This window comes from Trichomycterus rosablanca, chromosome 17 (genome assembly GCF_030014385.1).
Source record: "Trichomycterus rosablanca isolate fTriRos1 chromosome 17, fTriRos1.hap1, whole genome shotgun sequence".
NCBI classification, from domain to species: Eukaryota; Metazoa; Chordata; class Actinopteri; order Siluriformes; family Trichomycteridae; genus Trichomycterus; species Trichomycterus rosablanca.
The window spans coordinates 7645307-7661722 of record NC_086004.1 but is presented as its reverse complement, the minus strand read 5'-3'; the positions used below and the strand labels follow the sequence as shown (position 1 = coordinate 7661722).

Below are 16416 nucleotides of genomic sequence, written 5' to 3'. Positions count from 1 at the left end.
TTTGTTAATTTGGGATGCTGCATTTGTCGGCTAGGCTAGAAGTTTACATCTTTGCTCTTTGGAATGCTGATTTAGCTGCTTTTGCTGTTGGACTGTCCACATCATTAAATAAACAGTTTTCAAAAGGTCAAGGAGAATGAATTTGTATTGACAAGACCAATTATTTAAAAACTGTGTCAAACTCAAATCCCGCAGGTGAGAGCTTAAAGACATATAATTGTCTTAAAATACATTGTAAAATCATACGTAAACTGCATCTCCCACAATGCATGCCGATTTTGTGACCCGCAAAATGATCGCATCCCGCCACTAGATGGTGGTGTTTCTACATCAGCGTTTAACTGAGAGGGTTTTCCAACAAGTGATATTGAGAAATATTTACAAATAATCCCAAAATGTACAAAATCCCAAAATGTAAGTTTATGCTTCATGAAGAAAAACCGGTACGTCTCTTGTGTTATGAGGCCGTGTCTGTAGTAAAGGAGTACAATATAAATGTAGATACATTATAAATGCATTTTGAAACCAAACACAGAATTTAGCCTCCAAGAAAAACCACAAATTGTCCAACACTTAAAAGGCAGACTGCAATCACAGCAGGACACGTTACAATCAGTCCTTTGAGGGCCACCATAATGCAGATGTGGCCCTCTGTGAAAATCAGTTTGACACCCCTGCCCTAGATTAAGTGTAAAAAGCATCCAGTGAGCAGCAGTTCTGCAGGTAGAAATACACTGGTGATGAACAATCCTAAGGTGAATGGCCAGTCAGTAAGGCTAAGATAACTCTTTACAAAACAATTTTAACAAGTGTTATAATCAAAAAGCATCTCAGAACTCACAACACATTGAATCCTGAGATGGATGGGATAGTTAGGAAACCCAAAAGAGCCTATAAGAACCCAAAATTTACACCGCATTGTAAGGACAAAAAACAAGCCAGGAAGTCCAATACACTTATGTATATACCTGTGTATTTAAATAATGGCAAAGCATAGATCAGGACTTAGATATAAAATATTATCTAAGGTAGCGGTCCCCAACCTTTTTTGCACCACGGACCGGTTTCATATAAGATATAATTTTATAGACCGGCAGGGGTGGGGGGATTTAGAGACAATAACACCCGTAAAAAAGAAGTGTTTTCATTGCTGATGTAGCAAACTTAAATTATTTATTCTTTCTGTGCAGCCTGGTAATAAATAGTACCTGGTACCGGTCCACATCCTGGTGGTTGGGGACCACTGATCTAAGGTTTTGAGGTATTTCCAGAACTACAGTGATCTAAAAAATTATGAGCCTTCATAAAAGTGACAGTCTGGCCAAAGTGGACATGCTGGCAGAAACTGGGCTAAACAAGCCTTGAGAGACCTCAAGATAGCCATTTACAGATGTTCACCATCCAATCTAATCTGCCATTAAGAATGAAATAAACTGCCGAAATTCAGGTGTGTGAAGTTTGTGGAGCTGATCTATGAAGACTTGCAGCCAAATGAGCTGAATAAAAGTACTGAATAAAGGGTCTAAATATTTTTGTGAATAAGCGATTATTTAAAAAACAACTCATCATTATGGGATTAACTGTGGATTAATGGATAAACATTGAAATGTACTCAAAATCAAATCCACAATCCAATAAAGTTTAATAATCCTAAAAAATAAATCCAATAAATAGTTTGTGTTTTCAGTGTGGCTAACAAGCAACTCAGTTCATGTAATCAACAGAAGTATAAATATTTGCCCGTTTGCCTTAATTCCTCAGACGCTTCATGAAAGCTGAAGAATACTTCGCGACGCCTCTGTCATTCTTCTGATGTCGTATTCCGTTTGAGCGATAGCAGCCGTCTGAGAAATCGCAGCTAAGTGGGGCAGTCTGTAGGCACCGAGCCTTCAGATCTTCAAACAGACTTTTGTGATTTCAAGATTCTTGCATGAAGAAAGTTATTAAGATCAGAGCTAATATTTGATGCGGTGTGTCCCTGTGCTGTGAGTCAGTGCAGCAGGATCATTAAACATTGAAGTTACGCTGACACTGGTGGTTAATACCAACATGTCTGGATAGGCTAAAGCCCTGGTGTACAGGTGTATGACAGTTTGTTTATTAGGATTTTAACGTCATGTTTTACACTTTTGGTTACATTCATGCCAGGACATGTACTTACTCGGTTTATCAGTTCACAAGGTTATATCAAACATAGTCATGGACAATTCTGTGTCTCCAATTCACCTCACTGTGGGAGGAAACCGGAGCACCTGGAGGAAACCTACGGGGACACGGGGAGAACATGCAAACTTCACACAAAAAGGACCCGGACCGCCCCACCTGGGGATCAAACCCAGGACCTTCTTGCTGTGAGGCAACAGTGCTACCCACTTAGCCACCATGCCACCCAGTGTATGAGAGACAAGAGACACAAGTACCTAACACCAAAAATATACAGTCAGGAGTTGTTACTGTTATATACAGAGTGTCAAGTCACATACAGTAAATGTGTTTTAATAGGTAATAATAGGTAATGAACCCTATATGTGCTACATAGACCTAAATATTCACAAATTTATGGTGATAAATCAAATCAAAGGAAAAACATCCATATACTTCATTTAATCCCTACCCAAGCTTTAAATATTAAACATTATACTAACATTATACCTGAACATAATGTTATTTGTTCAGGTGTTGGGCTACAAATACAATGCTTTACATTTCAAGTCTATTAATGAATGTAAAGTTAAAAAGCAACAATCAATTTTTTTCAATACACCACCATGACTCTCAGTGTGCGATACGGATCTCTATGTGAACCCGCCTAGTAACAGTGAAAAGAAGCGGTCGGCTACACGTGCCGGAGAAATGTGTGTTAGTTACGACCCTCCTCTGGTCAGGAATGAGGATTTGTAGCAGTAGAGGTAAAATACAGGTAGATTATCAGGTATTGCCGATACCTGAACTGTATGACTTCATAAGAGCAGTTGTAGCCTAGAGGTTAAGGTACTGAACTAGTAAGCAGAAATATATATTTATATTATATATATGACTCAAAAGCATTCTTGTACTCTGTATAACAGCACAGTTTGCAGACGCACTGCACATTTCCTGCAGATCAGTACTTTAGAATGCACGATAGCTCTTTTTAGTCCGAACGCAGCACTATATACAGACACTCGAAACTCAATTACATTCGTATGTAGTATTTTTACGGCTCTGTCATGACTGCAGACAGTACAGCGCATTCATTAAATAATCCAGACGTTGTGATGTGAACTACACAGCCACACGCTAGTCAATAAATTCTAAAAATGTTTCCAGACAATTACGCAGCTGTCTGGAATGGTTTTATATACTATGTAGGGTCTGTTCGTAATACATTTCCAGTCATATGAGGAACAAGGATAAATTTAATACCATACCATGACATACATACTTTTTTCAGTTGAACTACACAACAGAGTACCTTTTGTTGAAGTGAAGAATTTCAAGAGAAAAGTGGTTTTAAAAGTAACAAACAAAGCAGTTCTCAACGACAATTGGTTCTGGCAGTGGCGCTGAGTTTCAAAGGCGTTGAGTTTTAAGGTATTTTTTCCCATAAGGATGTGTGAAAAACCTGTTAATGCGTTCCATGGTCCTGTGGAACAGCATATATTTTAGGCTAATGTAAAAAATGGGGTTGTTTTTGACACTTATACACTAAAAATAACACAAGTATAATATAAAACACACTGAAATACAATTAAAAACAGTTCAAATCAATCGAAAATACAATAAAACCTGCAATTTACCTTTAACTTCTTTATTGTTTTCTTATGCTTCTTAATTAGTGGAGATAACTTAGGAGCAGTAATAATTAAAAAGAGAGGTTTAATGTTTCTATGTTGTTCTTTTAACACATTAAATTACATTATTTTTTTAACGATAAGCATCTTAGACTCTCTCGGAAGAGCTGATTCTCACAATTTCTCAGCACCTCGAGGTATAACACAAGTTTAAAAGTGAAATAGGAGAAAAATCCAGATAAACACAGATACATGTGGAGCTTTCAGATTGGATTTGATGGTTATTCTACACAAATGCTGATTTGTCTTATGTTCACTTGACGTTTTACCGCACCGCTCAAGCCGAGCGCTGGGCAAAGCAGCGGTCGCACACACATCAAGTTTAAGGTATGTCGAGTTTAAGGGTACAAGTTTTTCGATGAAGGGCGTTGAGTTTCAAAGATTTTGAGTTCAGAGGGACGTTGAGTTATTGAGTTATACTATGCTATTTTTAAAAAGCATTTAAAAATAAATGTTATTTTTAGTATATAGCATCTGAACCATGTCACTGCACACTAGGAGACCACCAAGCCAACGCTAGACTATACACCACCCTTCCTTTGCTGCTTCACACACATTTCTGCTACAGAAATCCCTGTTTGTGGTTTTAAAGTGTTATAATCTGTGGTTGCTGTTTAAAACCACTGGATTTTTGCAATCACTCCATTTATTTTTCCCTCAGATTTATTAGAACCTGATATTGACATTGTTTAAGGGCAAAATAAGTTAATGAAGCCTGTTTTGGACTGTTTAGGTGCTGCCCACTTGGGGTTTGTATGTGTCCCTAAAAGCAGAGCATTTATCTGTAGTCTAATCTGTTGAGATACTCAACGTTGGCTGGAGGCAGCTGATGGTGCATTTTAGTAACATGGTGTTTGAAGGGCAAATAAAAATAATTGAGATAAGAGTGATATAAAAACATCCAGCAGGAAAGTTACTTCAGCCAAAAAGGCATTACACATGGATATCTAGTCACATATTTACTTTCAATTTAATTTATTTTACATTATTACTGAGAGAGTGGGATTTTGACAACAGAACATTTAGCGAACTGTTTACCAGAAATATGTTACTGCACGCAACTAGTTTTGATTCCTGAAATTGAGTTGTGTTCTGCTTGATCATACTGATACTGTTAGAACATGACCATAACAAGTGATAGTGTTACAATATGACCATAATACTAATGGGATAATAATTGGTAGCAGTTATATGTTATAACATTGCAATAATTAGTAACAGTGTTATAACATTGCTATAAGTAGTAACAGTGTTATAACATTGCTATAAGTAGTAACAGTGTTATAACATTGCTATAAGTAGTAACAGTGTTAAAACATTGCTATACATAGTAACAGTGTTTTGAAATTGCTACAAGTAGTAACAGTGTTTCGACATTGCTATAAGCAGTAACAGTGTTATAACATTGCTATAAGTAGTAACAGTGTTTTGAAATTGCTATAAGTAGTAACAGTGTTATGACATTGCTATAAGCAGTAACAGTGTTATAACATTGCTATAAGTAGTAACAGTGTGATAACATTGCTATAAGTAGTAACAGTGTTATAACATTGCTATAAGTAGTAACAGTGTTACGACATTGCTATAAGTAGTAACAGTGTTACATTACCATAATTATTAACAGTGTAATTTGTGCTATTGATTACTAAGAATATATTACAACATTAGTAAGAACTATGGTAATGTTGCACTGTTCTTAATAAAAGTAGTGTTACACCACCATAATGAATAACAGCAATACAACATGACTATGTTACCATGAATGAGTAACAGTGGGATAACATTACTATAATTAGTAGCAGTGTAATTATATGACCATACTACTAATAATAATCACAATATTGTTGTAATTATCAAAGGTTTTTACCATGATAGTAATTAATGATAGTGTTATTCTCTGTGTATACTATGTAGTCTACTTATTGAATATCACTTAGCTTTTAAAGACAACATAAGTGCAATTAATAATCCAGTTAAAACATAGCCATAATTGCATGAATGGAGAAATGTCTGGAAGTAATACCAATATGCAAGGTGTGATAACATGAGTAAAAGTTGGGCTTTTGGCAAACTGCACTTAAAGGAGAAGTCAAGTCAAGTCAACTTTATTTATATAGCGCTTTTTACAATAGACATTGTCTCAAAGCAACTTTACAAAATCCAGGACCAACAGACACAAAAACCCCTGTTGAGCAAGCCGAGGGTGAACAACTACAGCTACAGTAAAGCTATAGTAAAGCTACAGTAAAGCTACAGTAAAGCTATAGTAAAGCTACAGTCCCGCTTCAGCCCTGCAGAAAAAAAAACACTAAAGCACATCTCTCTCTCTCTCTCTTTCTCTCTACTCCTGCCAAGACCACCCCCTTTTATCCTGCCCGGACCATCCAAAAAATCTAAAACCAGAATTACATAATCCACAAGATTATCAGCTATGTAATTTTCTCATTTAAAGATTCAAATTTTTCATGTTTTTCAAATCTATTTTACTGTTTACTGACATTCTAGTGCAGCACATGTAGATAAACAGATTATTTATTAGTAATAACATTAAAGAGAGAATGGTTCAGTTTAAAGTAGCTGCCATTGTGTGTGAGCGCTCAGTTAAATAAATATTAGCAACATGATCATAATTGTTGCTACTGAGGACATTCTCGTTATAAAAATGATCATAATCATCACTCTTGATGACATAACTATAACTAGCAATGGTGTTATGACAGTAATCATAATAAGTGTTAAAAATGACTGAGGAATTACTTAACACCACCATGTGTGATGGTGTTAGGTCAGTAATCACTGATAGTACGAATGTTAAGATCAGCAGTGATAACAGTGTTATGTTTACATATTAAAATGTTGCTGCCTCACAGTGCTTCAAGCTTATCATTTGAAAGGACTTCCTGTGATGAAAATGAATGTAAATGAAAGCACATGTACACGACATAAAACACACGCTTCCAAACATGAGCAAAACTCAAAACTCAAAGCAAGTGCATGAAGATGAGCAGTACAGTAGCAAGTGTATGGCTTTTGCAAAACACACACGTGCAAACCACGAGAGCAGTTCCCTTGACATAACATATCTTAAACAGGATGTGTGGAAGTGTGCACTCACATATCTTCAGTCTTATTTTAAACAACCTGAAGCAATGTTAAGGTGCAGGCCAAACATAGATGAAAAATAATCATATTATAATACTATTTTTCCTGATATTGAGTGTGTGTGTGTGTGTGTGTGTGTGTAGGGATGGTGTGTCAAAAATAATAGTTTTGTATTATTGATGTTGGTGCACTCCCCTAATCAGACAGTACGACCAAAATATCGTGTTTGTACAAAGCAAAACTATATTACCCAGGATTTGATTTCAGTCCAGTTGCTACTGCAAGCTAAACTAAAATTATTTCATTTTTTACCATAAAATCAATAACAAGCTGCTCAGAAAAGCGAGGTCGCAAAGCTGTCAAAGCCCATCGCAGCTTCTCATATCCGTGGATCTGATGTAAACACGCCGCTGGATTAAAATCAATAGGTAATTTCTTAGGCCGTCCAGCCCTGTTTCTTTCAGCGTATGTGCAGACTTATTACAGGTTCCTGTGCTTTATAGTGTTGGTACATTAAACCACATCTCATTCATTCTGGTTTTGCAGATTCCAGTTCATGTAGCTTAAAGCAGACGGTCGTGCTGTCTGTTTTATTTGTTTTACTGCTATTTTGAGGCAGATTGAACATGACATCACATACGGTCGTGGGTTAATTTTGACACCCATCCTAATTATTCAGTTTAGGTGTTTTAGCCACACCAATTGACAACAGGTGCATGAAATCAATTCTATAAAATAAATAATATGCTTCTAAGTTTGTAGCAACATTTTGGAAAAGGCCTGTTTTGTTCCAGCATGACTGCGCCCCTGTGGACGGTTCATAAAGACACTTAATTGGTGTAGCAGAAAGCTTTGACCTTGACTCCATGGAATGCCTATGGGATGAATTGGAATGTCCATTGTGAGCCAGGCCTTCTCATGCATTGTTTGGGGCTGGCTCTATATTAATGGTCATAATTCTCATAATTCTCATGGTCTCACAATGTACTTTTGGCACATGAATACAATGTAGTTCAACATTATGGCTTTGACACTTCCAGTTCCCTTGAGCTTCCTTTCTTCCTTGAGTATGTTAGTGATGTAGTGTATTTTTACATTTCCACTGTGTCCAGTCCAGTCCTTGAGCCTAGTGCTTTCTGCACTCACTGACCCACTAAGAAAGAAATTTCCCTGTTTACACACTTTACTGAGTCATCTTCAACAACCACTATGCAGACGCCTTTATTCAAAGCAACTTACAGTACAGTGACAGTAAACAGTCTGAGCAATTGAGGGTTAAGGGCCTTGCTCAAGAGCCCAACAGCAGCAATCTGGCAGTGGTGGGGCTTGAACCAGCAACATTCTGATTACTAGTCTAGTACCTTAACCAATAGGCTACATCAGCCACTTAATTCTGCTGAGGAGTTAAACATATATGTGTAAAATGTTACTAGAATAGACAGACATCTGTACTACTTTATCAGCATGAACAGAAGTCTTCCTTACGCCTTCCTTAAGTCTGCCTTATCTTAAATAGAAGGACATACTACACCACCACCAACTGTTTGGAACACGTTGCAGGCATCAGATCTAAAATCAACTACTTTTTTTAATTTATACCAAGTTATATTAAAATTAAATAGTTTATTATACATTTAAAATGTTGTCTGTTTGAATACAGTCTGACATAGATTTACAAATGTGCATTTCTGCTCCTGAACTTCTTGCTTTCTTCCTCAGTGACAATAAATACGACATTAAAAAAGGCTAAAGTACCATGCTCTGGGCACAATACAAATCGAGTTAACCTCTTGAGACCCAAGCTTTGATTTTTAAATGCATTTTTCTTCTCGTTTTTACTTTATTTATTGTCTAGTACATTTACTACCATTAGATGGCAGACAAAAGTGTCTACTTATGGGGACAACAGGTCTAAGTTAAGCAGAATGAGATATAAGGCATAACAAAGCCAAAATGTAATGTCCTCATATGTGACAGCAGGGTCTCAAAAAGTTAAAGCAAGAAAGGAGACAAAGGATGTAAATCCTAAGCAAAGCCATGTTCCATCACTGGCTCTCCAGTATGCATGGATTTCATTCTGCTGTGCTTGTAGACGAGTGAAAGAAAATATGTGTGAATGACTCCATTTATCATTCGAACTGTCAATCTAAAGTCTAACATGGATAACATGTGACATGGATTAAATATATTGTGGTGTCAGTGAGATGTAAGGAAATATTTCTGCTCTTTTACTGTAAGAGGCATCTCTTTTATTTGGAATTACTCTTGTGTGATTTACCAGATCTGATATACGGCAGATCCCTCCCACTAAACAGAAAAGTGCAAAATTAACATGCAATCAACAAAAACAACACAATTAATGAAAACAGTAACTTTATAAATTCAACATAAACATGAACACGGGGCACTTAGGTGGCGCAGCTGTAAAACATGCTAGCACACCACAGCTGACATCTCGCACTCGTCGAGTTGAATCTCAGCTTTGCCTACACGAACAATGATTGGCTCGTTCGCCAGAGGGGATTCCTCTTAACTGATGCAATTACGACCTCTGCTGGCTGATTGATGAAGCCTGCACAGAGACAAGGGATAATGTGGACAGGGTGTGACTCTCCGTACACAAAGCTGATCCACGTATGAACTCGCATAGTGCAGGTGAAAAGATGCAGTCGGCTAATGCACACGTCGGAGGGTGAAGATCAGCATCAGTAGAGAGGGTGCATAATGCAATCGGGTAACTGGATATGACTAGATTGGGAGGAAAATGCGCTATGCGGTACCTCATTTTGAACACAACTATAAACACAAATACTTCTAACACAACTTGACCATTAATCCCGTTTAACCCTTATCAATGTTTCGGCCGCAGGTGCACTGCATCATGGGATACCGCGCTCCCACAGCCGATGACGTAAACAGGAGGAACGTCTGCCGGCCGCTCGCCACAATATAAACCTTCTTTCTAACTAGTGTTTTGGTGTATTCAGCACCATCAATCGCAGGTGCATAAACTAGGTCAACTCTGCAACACTCACTACTGAATCCCAAACTGCCTCTGAAAGCAACATTAGCACAATTATTGGTCCTCAGGATGAATTGGGTTCCCATGGTTAAGCAGTGCATTAAAACCTAAGATCACACACAATGCCAAGCATGGGCGGGAGTGATGTGAGGACCACTACCTATCTTGAGTTTCGGGAATGTAACTTTGGCAGATGTCAAGGTTGGTGGAGAGGAAATGACGAGTGTTAAGGTGAAAGCTCCCACCAAGGATAAAACAGGAGGGGTTCGAACATGATTTGAGTCCTGAACAGGGAAACAGGGAAAAGTGTATTACGTTTGTTATAAAAGACAAGTTTTATATTTGTGGGCCATGTAGGAATTAACAAACAGATGAAAACACACACACACATTTCCCTATGCTGTTTATCATACTGTCCATTGTGGTCGACACATAATAATACATACATCTCTTAATTAAAATTGGACTCTCAGTCTCTGTTGGAAGACACACATAGAAATACATGTAGTCCAAATATAACTCTGTACCTAAATTTCTTTACGTCATCCAAAAAAATAATTTCTGTGCCTCTAATTTTTTTTGTCCGTTTTTGCTTCAGAATAAATACATTTGGTTTCATTTCATTGAAATACATGATTAAAACAGGGCTTGCCCTTTTAAATCACAAATATATTTTTTCATGTAGCCATTTCCAATTTCCCATTGCACTCACGTCCTCTGCAGCATGCACAACACCCACGCTGGTGAAGCAGGGGCAGCACGCGCCTCCTTCAACACATGTAAATTCACCAGTTGCTTCTTTTCACTGATAAGCAATGGATCATGTCAGTGCCTTCACCCGAAACAAGGCCTAGCAGCCTCATCCCACCTTGTGTCCCTCACATTTTGTCTATAGAGCCCTTGAACAGACATCACATGACATCTATTGAACTTTATGTCAAGGACCACAATCTATGCAAAGTCTAATGTAAAATTTAAACCACACGTCCTGATCCTTTATCTGCTGTACTTTCTTTTTTAGCTGCCAAGAGAAGCATAAACGTCCTGGGTCGGCAGGGGCAGACAATGGACGATTTGATTAGGCAGTAATCTAGTTGCGTCCTATTCGTGGAACTCATGACCTACAGTGTCACTAATCATAAATCAGCTTGTCTTGTTTCTCAGTTCTTTATAAGGAGTAAAATGACCTATGTTTTATTTCTTCTCTGTTTGGTTACGGCTGAGAGTAAATGAGGATGTGGATGATTATCTTAAATGCAAACCTTTATGCTTTGTAATACCTCTATAATAACTACGCTCCCAAAACAATCACTGGGCGATATGACTATGCTATTGATAATGTGATAGAAACATAATAAGAATACATAATTTAATTGACTTTGGTTATGCCATAGTTGTTGGTGTCAGACGGGCTAATCTGATTATTTTACAAACTGCTGATCTCCCAGTTTACAAATAGTGGTGTGTGTGTGTGTGTGTGTGTGGTGGGGGGCTGGGTGTCATCTATCAAGCTGCAGTTCTGTGGGCCAAAACACCTTACTGATGAAAAATTTCCACCATGGTAAATTTTAAAAAGCAATTAAAAATACACAACTTGTCAAACCTTAGCTACAACAGCAGAACAACACATTTGGTTCCACTCTTGTCGGCCATTAAGACAAATCTAAGAATACAGTGGGCACAGGCTCACCAAAACGAAACTATTTAGAGTTGGAAAAACAACGCCTGGTCAAATCAAGAATCTTGATTTCTGTGGCAACACACAAACAATCAGGTCAGAATTTGCAATAAACAGAATGAATTCAGGACCCAACTTGTGTTGTGTCAACTGTTTCAGCAGCTGGTGGTGTAACAATATGAGAAATGTTTTCTTGGTACACACTTGGTTCCACATTATCAAATGAGCAATGTTTAAATTCCACAACTGGAGTATTATGTGAGTGCTTCTCCTGGCCACATGCAGTTTACTAATTATAATGTCTACGTCACAAAGCACAAATCATCCTAATCTGTTTCCATGTACATGGCAATAGGTTCAGTGAATTTCAATAGCTGCCCCAGTAACCAGAACCAGTTTAATAGAGCACATTTGGGATGCGGTAGAATGAAAGACCTGCAGCACTAACGTACCACTGACAGTTCTGCACCGTGCATAATGAAGATGTACCAAAATCTCAAAGGAATGTTTTTTACAACCTTGTGGAATACATGTCACAAAGAACTGAGTCTGTTCTCATATAACTGAGCAATAGATGTTTTTTCTTGTATTAGTATGCTGTTCCTATCAAAGTGGCCAGAAGGTATATGATGAAATGTAATGACATTTTCCTTAAATAATAAAAATGGAATTAGAAAATGGCTGTGTCCACTGCTGATTTACCGGTGCTGGGTGGTATGTAATGAGACAAAAGTGTCTCTTTAAGTTCGTCCACGTTTTATTTGCACAGTTTTTGCAGCACCTCTGCAGATCATCAGCCTCACATAAATGAGTCATATACGGACTGAACACATATGAAACATAGTGAGATCAGATGCTTTCAGACAATGTACTGCATGATTCAATCAACATCCTGCCATGCTGTGTAACATGGAAAACATGCTACATTTACAAACTTGACCTCCACGTGACTTTGAAAGAGGGTATACTATTAGAACACAAATGGTAAGAGCTTCAGTTAAACAGACGGCTTAAAATGAACAGTAACGTAGGTCACATCTGCACCTACACCAAAAACAACAGAAAAAATTGCACATTTAATGACTGTAAAAAAAATATGGGCAACTGTCCTTCAGGTGACTGAGAATGTCACCCTGTCAAAGGTATTGGCAAATGATCCATGTTGGTTCAGAAGAGCAACATCATAAGGGTTCACTAAATAATTTGAGTATAAAAATCATGTAAAAAACATGCTATAGCTTTTGTGGTAACTCAACTGAACACCTATATGGAAGATTCTAGATCTTGTTGGACAGGGCTTTTCAGCATTAACTGAGGGAATATGTTCTGGAAGAATGTTCTACAGTCCCATAGTTGGTTGTTCTGACAGCGTGTAGCAGCACAACACTTTAATTAGATACTATGTTGGTTTTTCCTTTATTGGTCTTCAGTTTGTACATGCATCTATTTTTTACTTCTTTTCTACCAGTTTCTCTTTAGATTTCTGCATGCTGGGTAGGTGCCATCTACATAAATACCATCACATAATTCAGAAACTTGACTTGTGTGCCATGCAGTAAAAAGGATTTCTGCATAGCTTCAGCAAAAGCATTGTACATAGTAGATAAACTGTATAGCAAAAAAAGTTTAGTTATATCTGCTATGAAACACAAGGTCCCTAAAGTACACAAACCTTCTTATTTGCCCATAAAATCATGCACAATCCCTTAATGTAAATTAGGGCCCTAATTCAATAGCAGACTCTTCTGCATAAACTGACTTCCCAACCCATAATCGTTTTATGTTTAACAAATAATCACTGGGAAATATGTTTAACATATAGATAAAGATGCTTGCTGATTTAAAAAGTTAAAAGGGACAGTTCTAGTAAAAATTTGGTTTGAATAATGCTATACTATCTGCACTGTGTACTGTATTGTCTTGCACTCTTTGTTCTATGTTGCACCCTGGTTCTGGAGGAATGTTGTTTCGTTTCAATATGTACTTGTATATAGCTGAAATGACAATAAAGCCTCTCTTGACTCTTGACTTGACTCTTGAAATTAATCCGTGCACAAGTAGATAGAATAGATAGGTACAAAATATATCCTATATTTGTCTTTAAAATTAAATTAAATTCTGAAAAAAATAATAATAATTATTCACTAATTCAAATATCGTGTACAATAAGATATTTCTCTTTATTTAACTTTTTCTTTCGTTTATTTATGTGCGTTCTTTACAGAAGAGGAATTCTGTAAACTTTAATGTACAGTTATTATTATCATTATCATTATTATTATATAACATAGTTTTGCAAAACTTATATTCAAGGGTCACACAGCACAAGATTAAAATGCTTTAAATTCAAATTAAATATTATATATTACATTTTTAATGAAGGCCGGCCTAGCACTTGCCTTCTCTTGCCACTCTGATGTAACACCTGTAGAATGTGGTTTGGCATTGTTTTGCCGAAACAAGCTTGTACTTCTTTAAAAAATACATTGTCTAAACTGAAGAATACGCTCCTTTAAAACGTGTACGTATGTACCCCACCGCATTAACGGTGCCTTTACAGTCCAAGTTACCCATGCTATCAGGACTATTCCTCATACCATGCCACTGCTGACATCTGATCTTTGTGTTAGTAGCAATGGTAAATTATATATTATCAGGACCATGTGGTTAGATTCATTACAAATCAGGAAAACAGCCATTTCTAGTGAGATACGGAGAATCACAGACACTCAGAGATCACAGCACTAAGATTTTTACAAATTCTTTGAATCTTTTATCAATGTTATGGAGGTTAGATGACCTTGATGATGATGATATCCTTAAATTCCTCGCAATCGTGCATTGAGAAACATTCTTAAACTGCTGTAGTACATCGCCTTCAGTGATGTAAAAAAAATTTTAACATTCCTGATCATAATTTGCATTTTTTGGAATGTTTTGCTAGCATAAAATTAGAAATTCCCACATATTTACATAAATCTATTAAAGTAATTGCTGTTTTAGTTAAATACCTGTGAAGACTGCTTACAAACCATTGCTTTCAATTGTTTTTGGCATTTTACCTACAGTCCCAACAACTGGAGGTGGATTTGTTGTACAGAACCAGTAATTGTGCATTAAAATGCAGATGTTTTTTCCCTAAAGATGAAGTTTGACTATATTTGATCAAAGTATTGAGTGGTAGCTCAGCGGTAAAGGTACTGGCCTAGTAATCAGAAGGTCTGCCAGGTTGCTATTGTTGGGCCCTTGAGCACTCACTCACTCACTAGCTTATTCAATTAGGGTCACAGGTGGGTGCTGGAGCCTATCCCAGCTTTTCAATGGGCGCAATTGTAAATTGCAATTGTCTCCAATTAACCTGACTGCATGTTTTTGGACTGTGGGAGGAAACCAGAGCTCCCGGAGGAAACCCACACAGACACGGGGAGAACATGCAAACTCCACACAGAAAGGACCTGGACCGCCCCGCCTGGGGATCGAACCCAGGACCTTCTTGCTGTGAGTTGACAGTGCTACCCACCGAGCCACCATGCCGCCCGACCCTTGAGCAGAGCCCTTCAACTCTTATATATTCAAGTACAATTCTAAATGCCATGTGTATTAGCAAAATGTTGCATAAGAAAGTGGACAGGTGACAAAAAGAGAAATCTAAAAGTGGATATTCTTTAAAACTTTAGGAATGCTACGTATTGTGGAATTGTGTGTATAATATTATATTGAGATATAATATGGCTATTACTTATGTACTGTATTATAACATCGTGTTGTGTCGTTATCAGCCAGATTATTATTATCACTCATTAATTTTTAATTATCAGAAATATGTGAATGTTGTAAGTAGTTAAAGGTTCATTCATCTATTTAAAGCCACACTCGCTCTTACCTTCTTGGCCGGTTTGGAGGTGTATGAAGGGGTCCAGCAGGCCCGGTCCTGCCCCCCGGAGCGCCGTGTGTCCTCCTCATCGTCTCCTAGCAGCCCGGCGGATGCTGAGTCCGAGTCCTCGCCTTCCTCCAGCTCCTCTCCCTCCTCCACCTCGTCAGTTTTCAGCCGCTTCGGTGCACGTTCATACTCCTCATCTGTGTACTCCTCCATCCGCGACATGTTTCACTCCCTGCTCTGTAAACAAGACTGCGGGGAATGAACGTCTCGTTCAGTTTAACCCACAGAGCTTAACGCGTGCAGCAGCGTGTATCTCCAGTAACCCGTCTGCAGAGAGCTCGGAAAGCGCGGTGTTGCCAGGTTGTTTCCTTATCTTGCGGTCTAATCCCAGTCGGACCTGTCCACTTCTGTGCGATTCAGAGGAACGATAAATTAGAAATCAAATTTTCAAGCCATATGCAAACAACCAAACTGATTCTGCCAATCGAATATGAATTACAATCGCTCTTAAATCAACACAATCTGGCAACACAGACGGAGAGAACACACGCCCTCCTGTACTCGGAGCGCCCTCATTCTTTGTTAGCGGAACAGTTCTGACAGCGCGTCCTTACACCGAGCTGAATTCTGATTGGGTGAGACACCTGCTGCGCTTCCAAATGAGGAAGCTGATTGGTTAAGAAAGCCCTTCATAAACAAAACGAGGAGAACTAACAGTAAAGTGAACGGACTACGTAAACAAAACCAGTAATGTGGACAGAAGGATTGAGGCATTACAGTAAATGGGAACAATATATGCCCCTATCAAGTATTCTTTCCAGAAGTTTTATCTAAAAAAACAACTATTTCTAACACTATACTTTGTGGCTACTGTGTAGGGAAGGCTTTTCCCTGTTTCAGG

The 16416-nt window shown here is 37.9% G+C and overlaps 1 protein-coding gene across 1 annotated transcript in view; it reads right to left on the bottom strand.

The window, feature by feature from the left end:
• The window catches only part of LOC134331612 (heterogeneous nuclear ribonucleoprotein L-like), a 76546-nt gene extending 60517 nt beyond the window's left edge, over window positions 1-16029 (bottom strand). Inside the window, exon 1 of the mRNA XM_063013092.1 lies at window positions 15519-16029. Coding sequence (XP_062869162.1) covers window positions 15519-15737 — 219 coding nt within the window. The 5' untranslated portion in view covers window positions 15738-16029. The remainder of the gene's footprint in view (window positions 1-15518) is intronic.
• Between the last annotated feature and the right edge of the window lie 387 nt (window positions 16030-16416).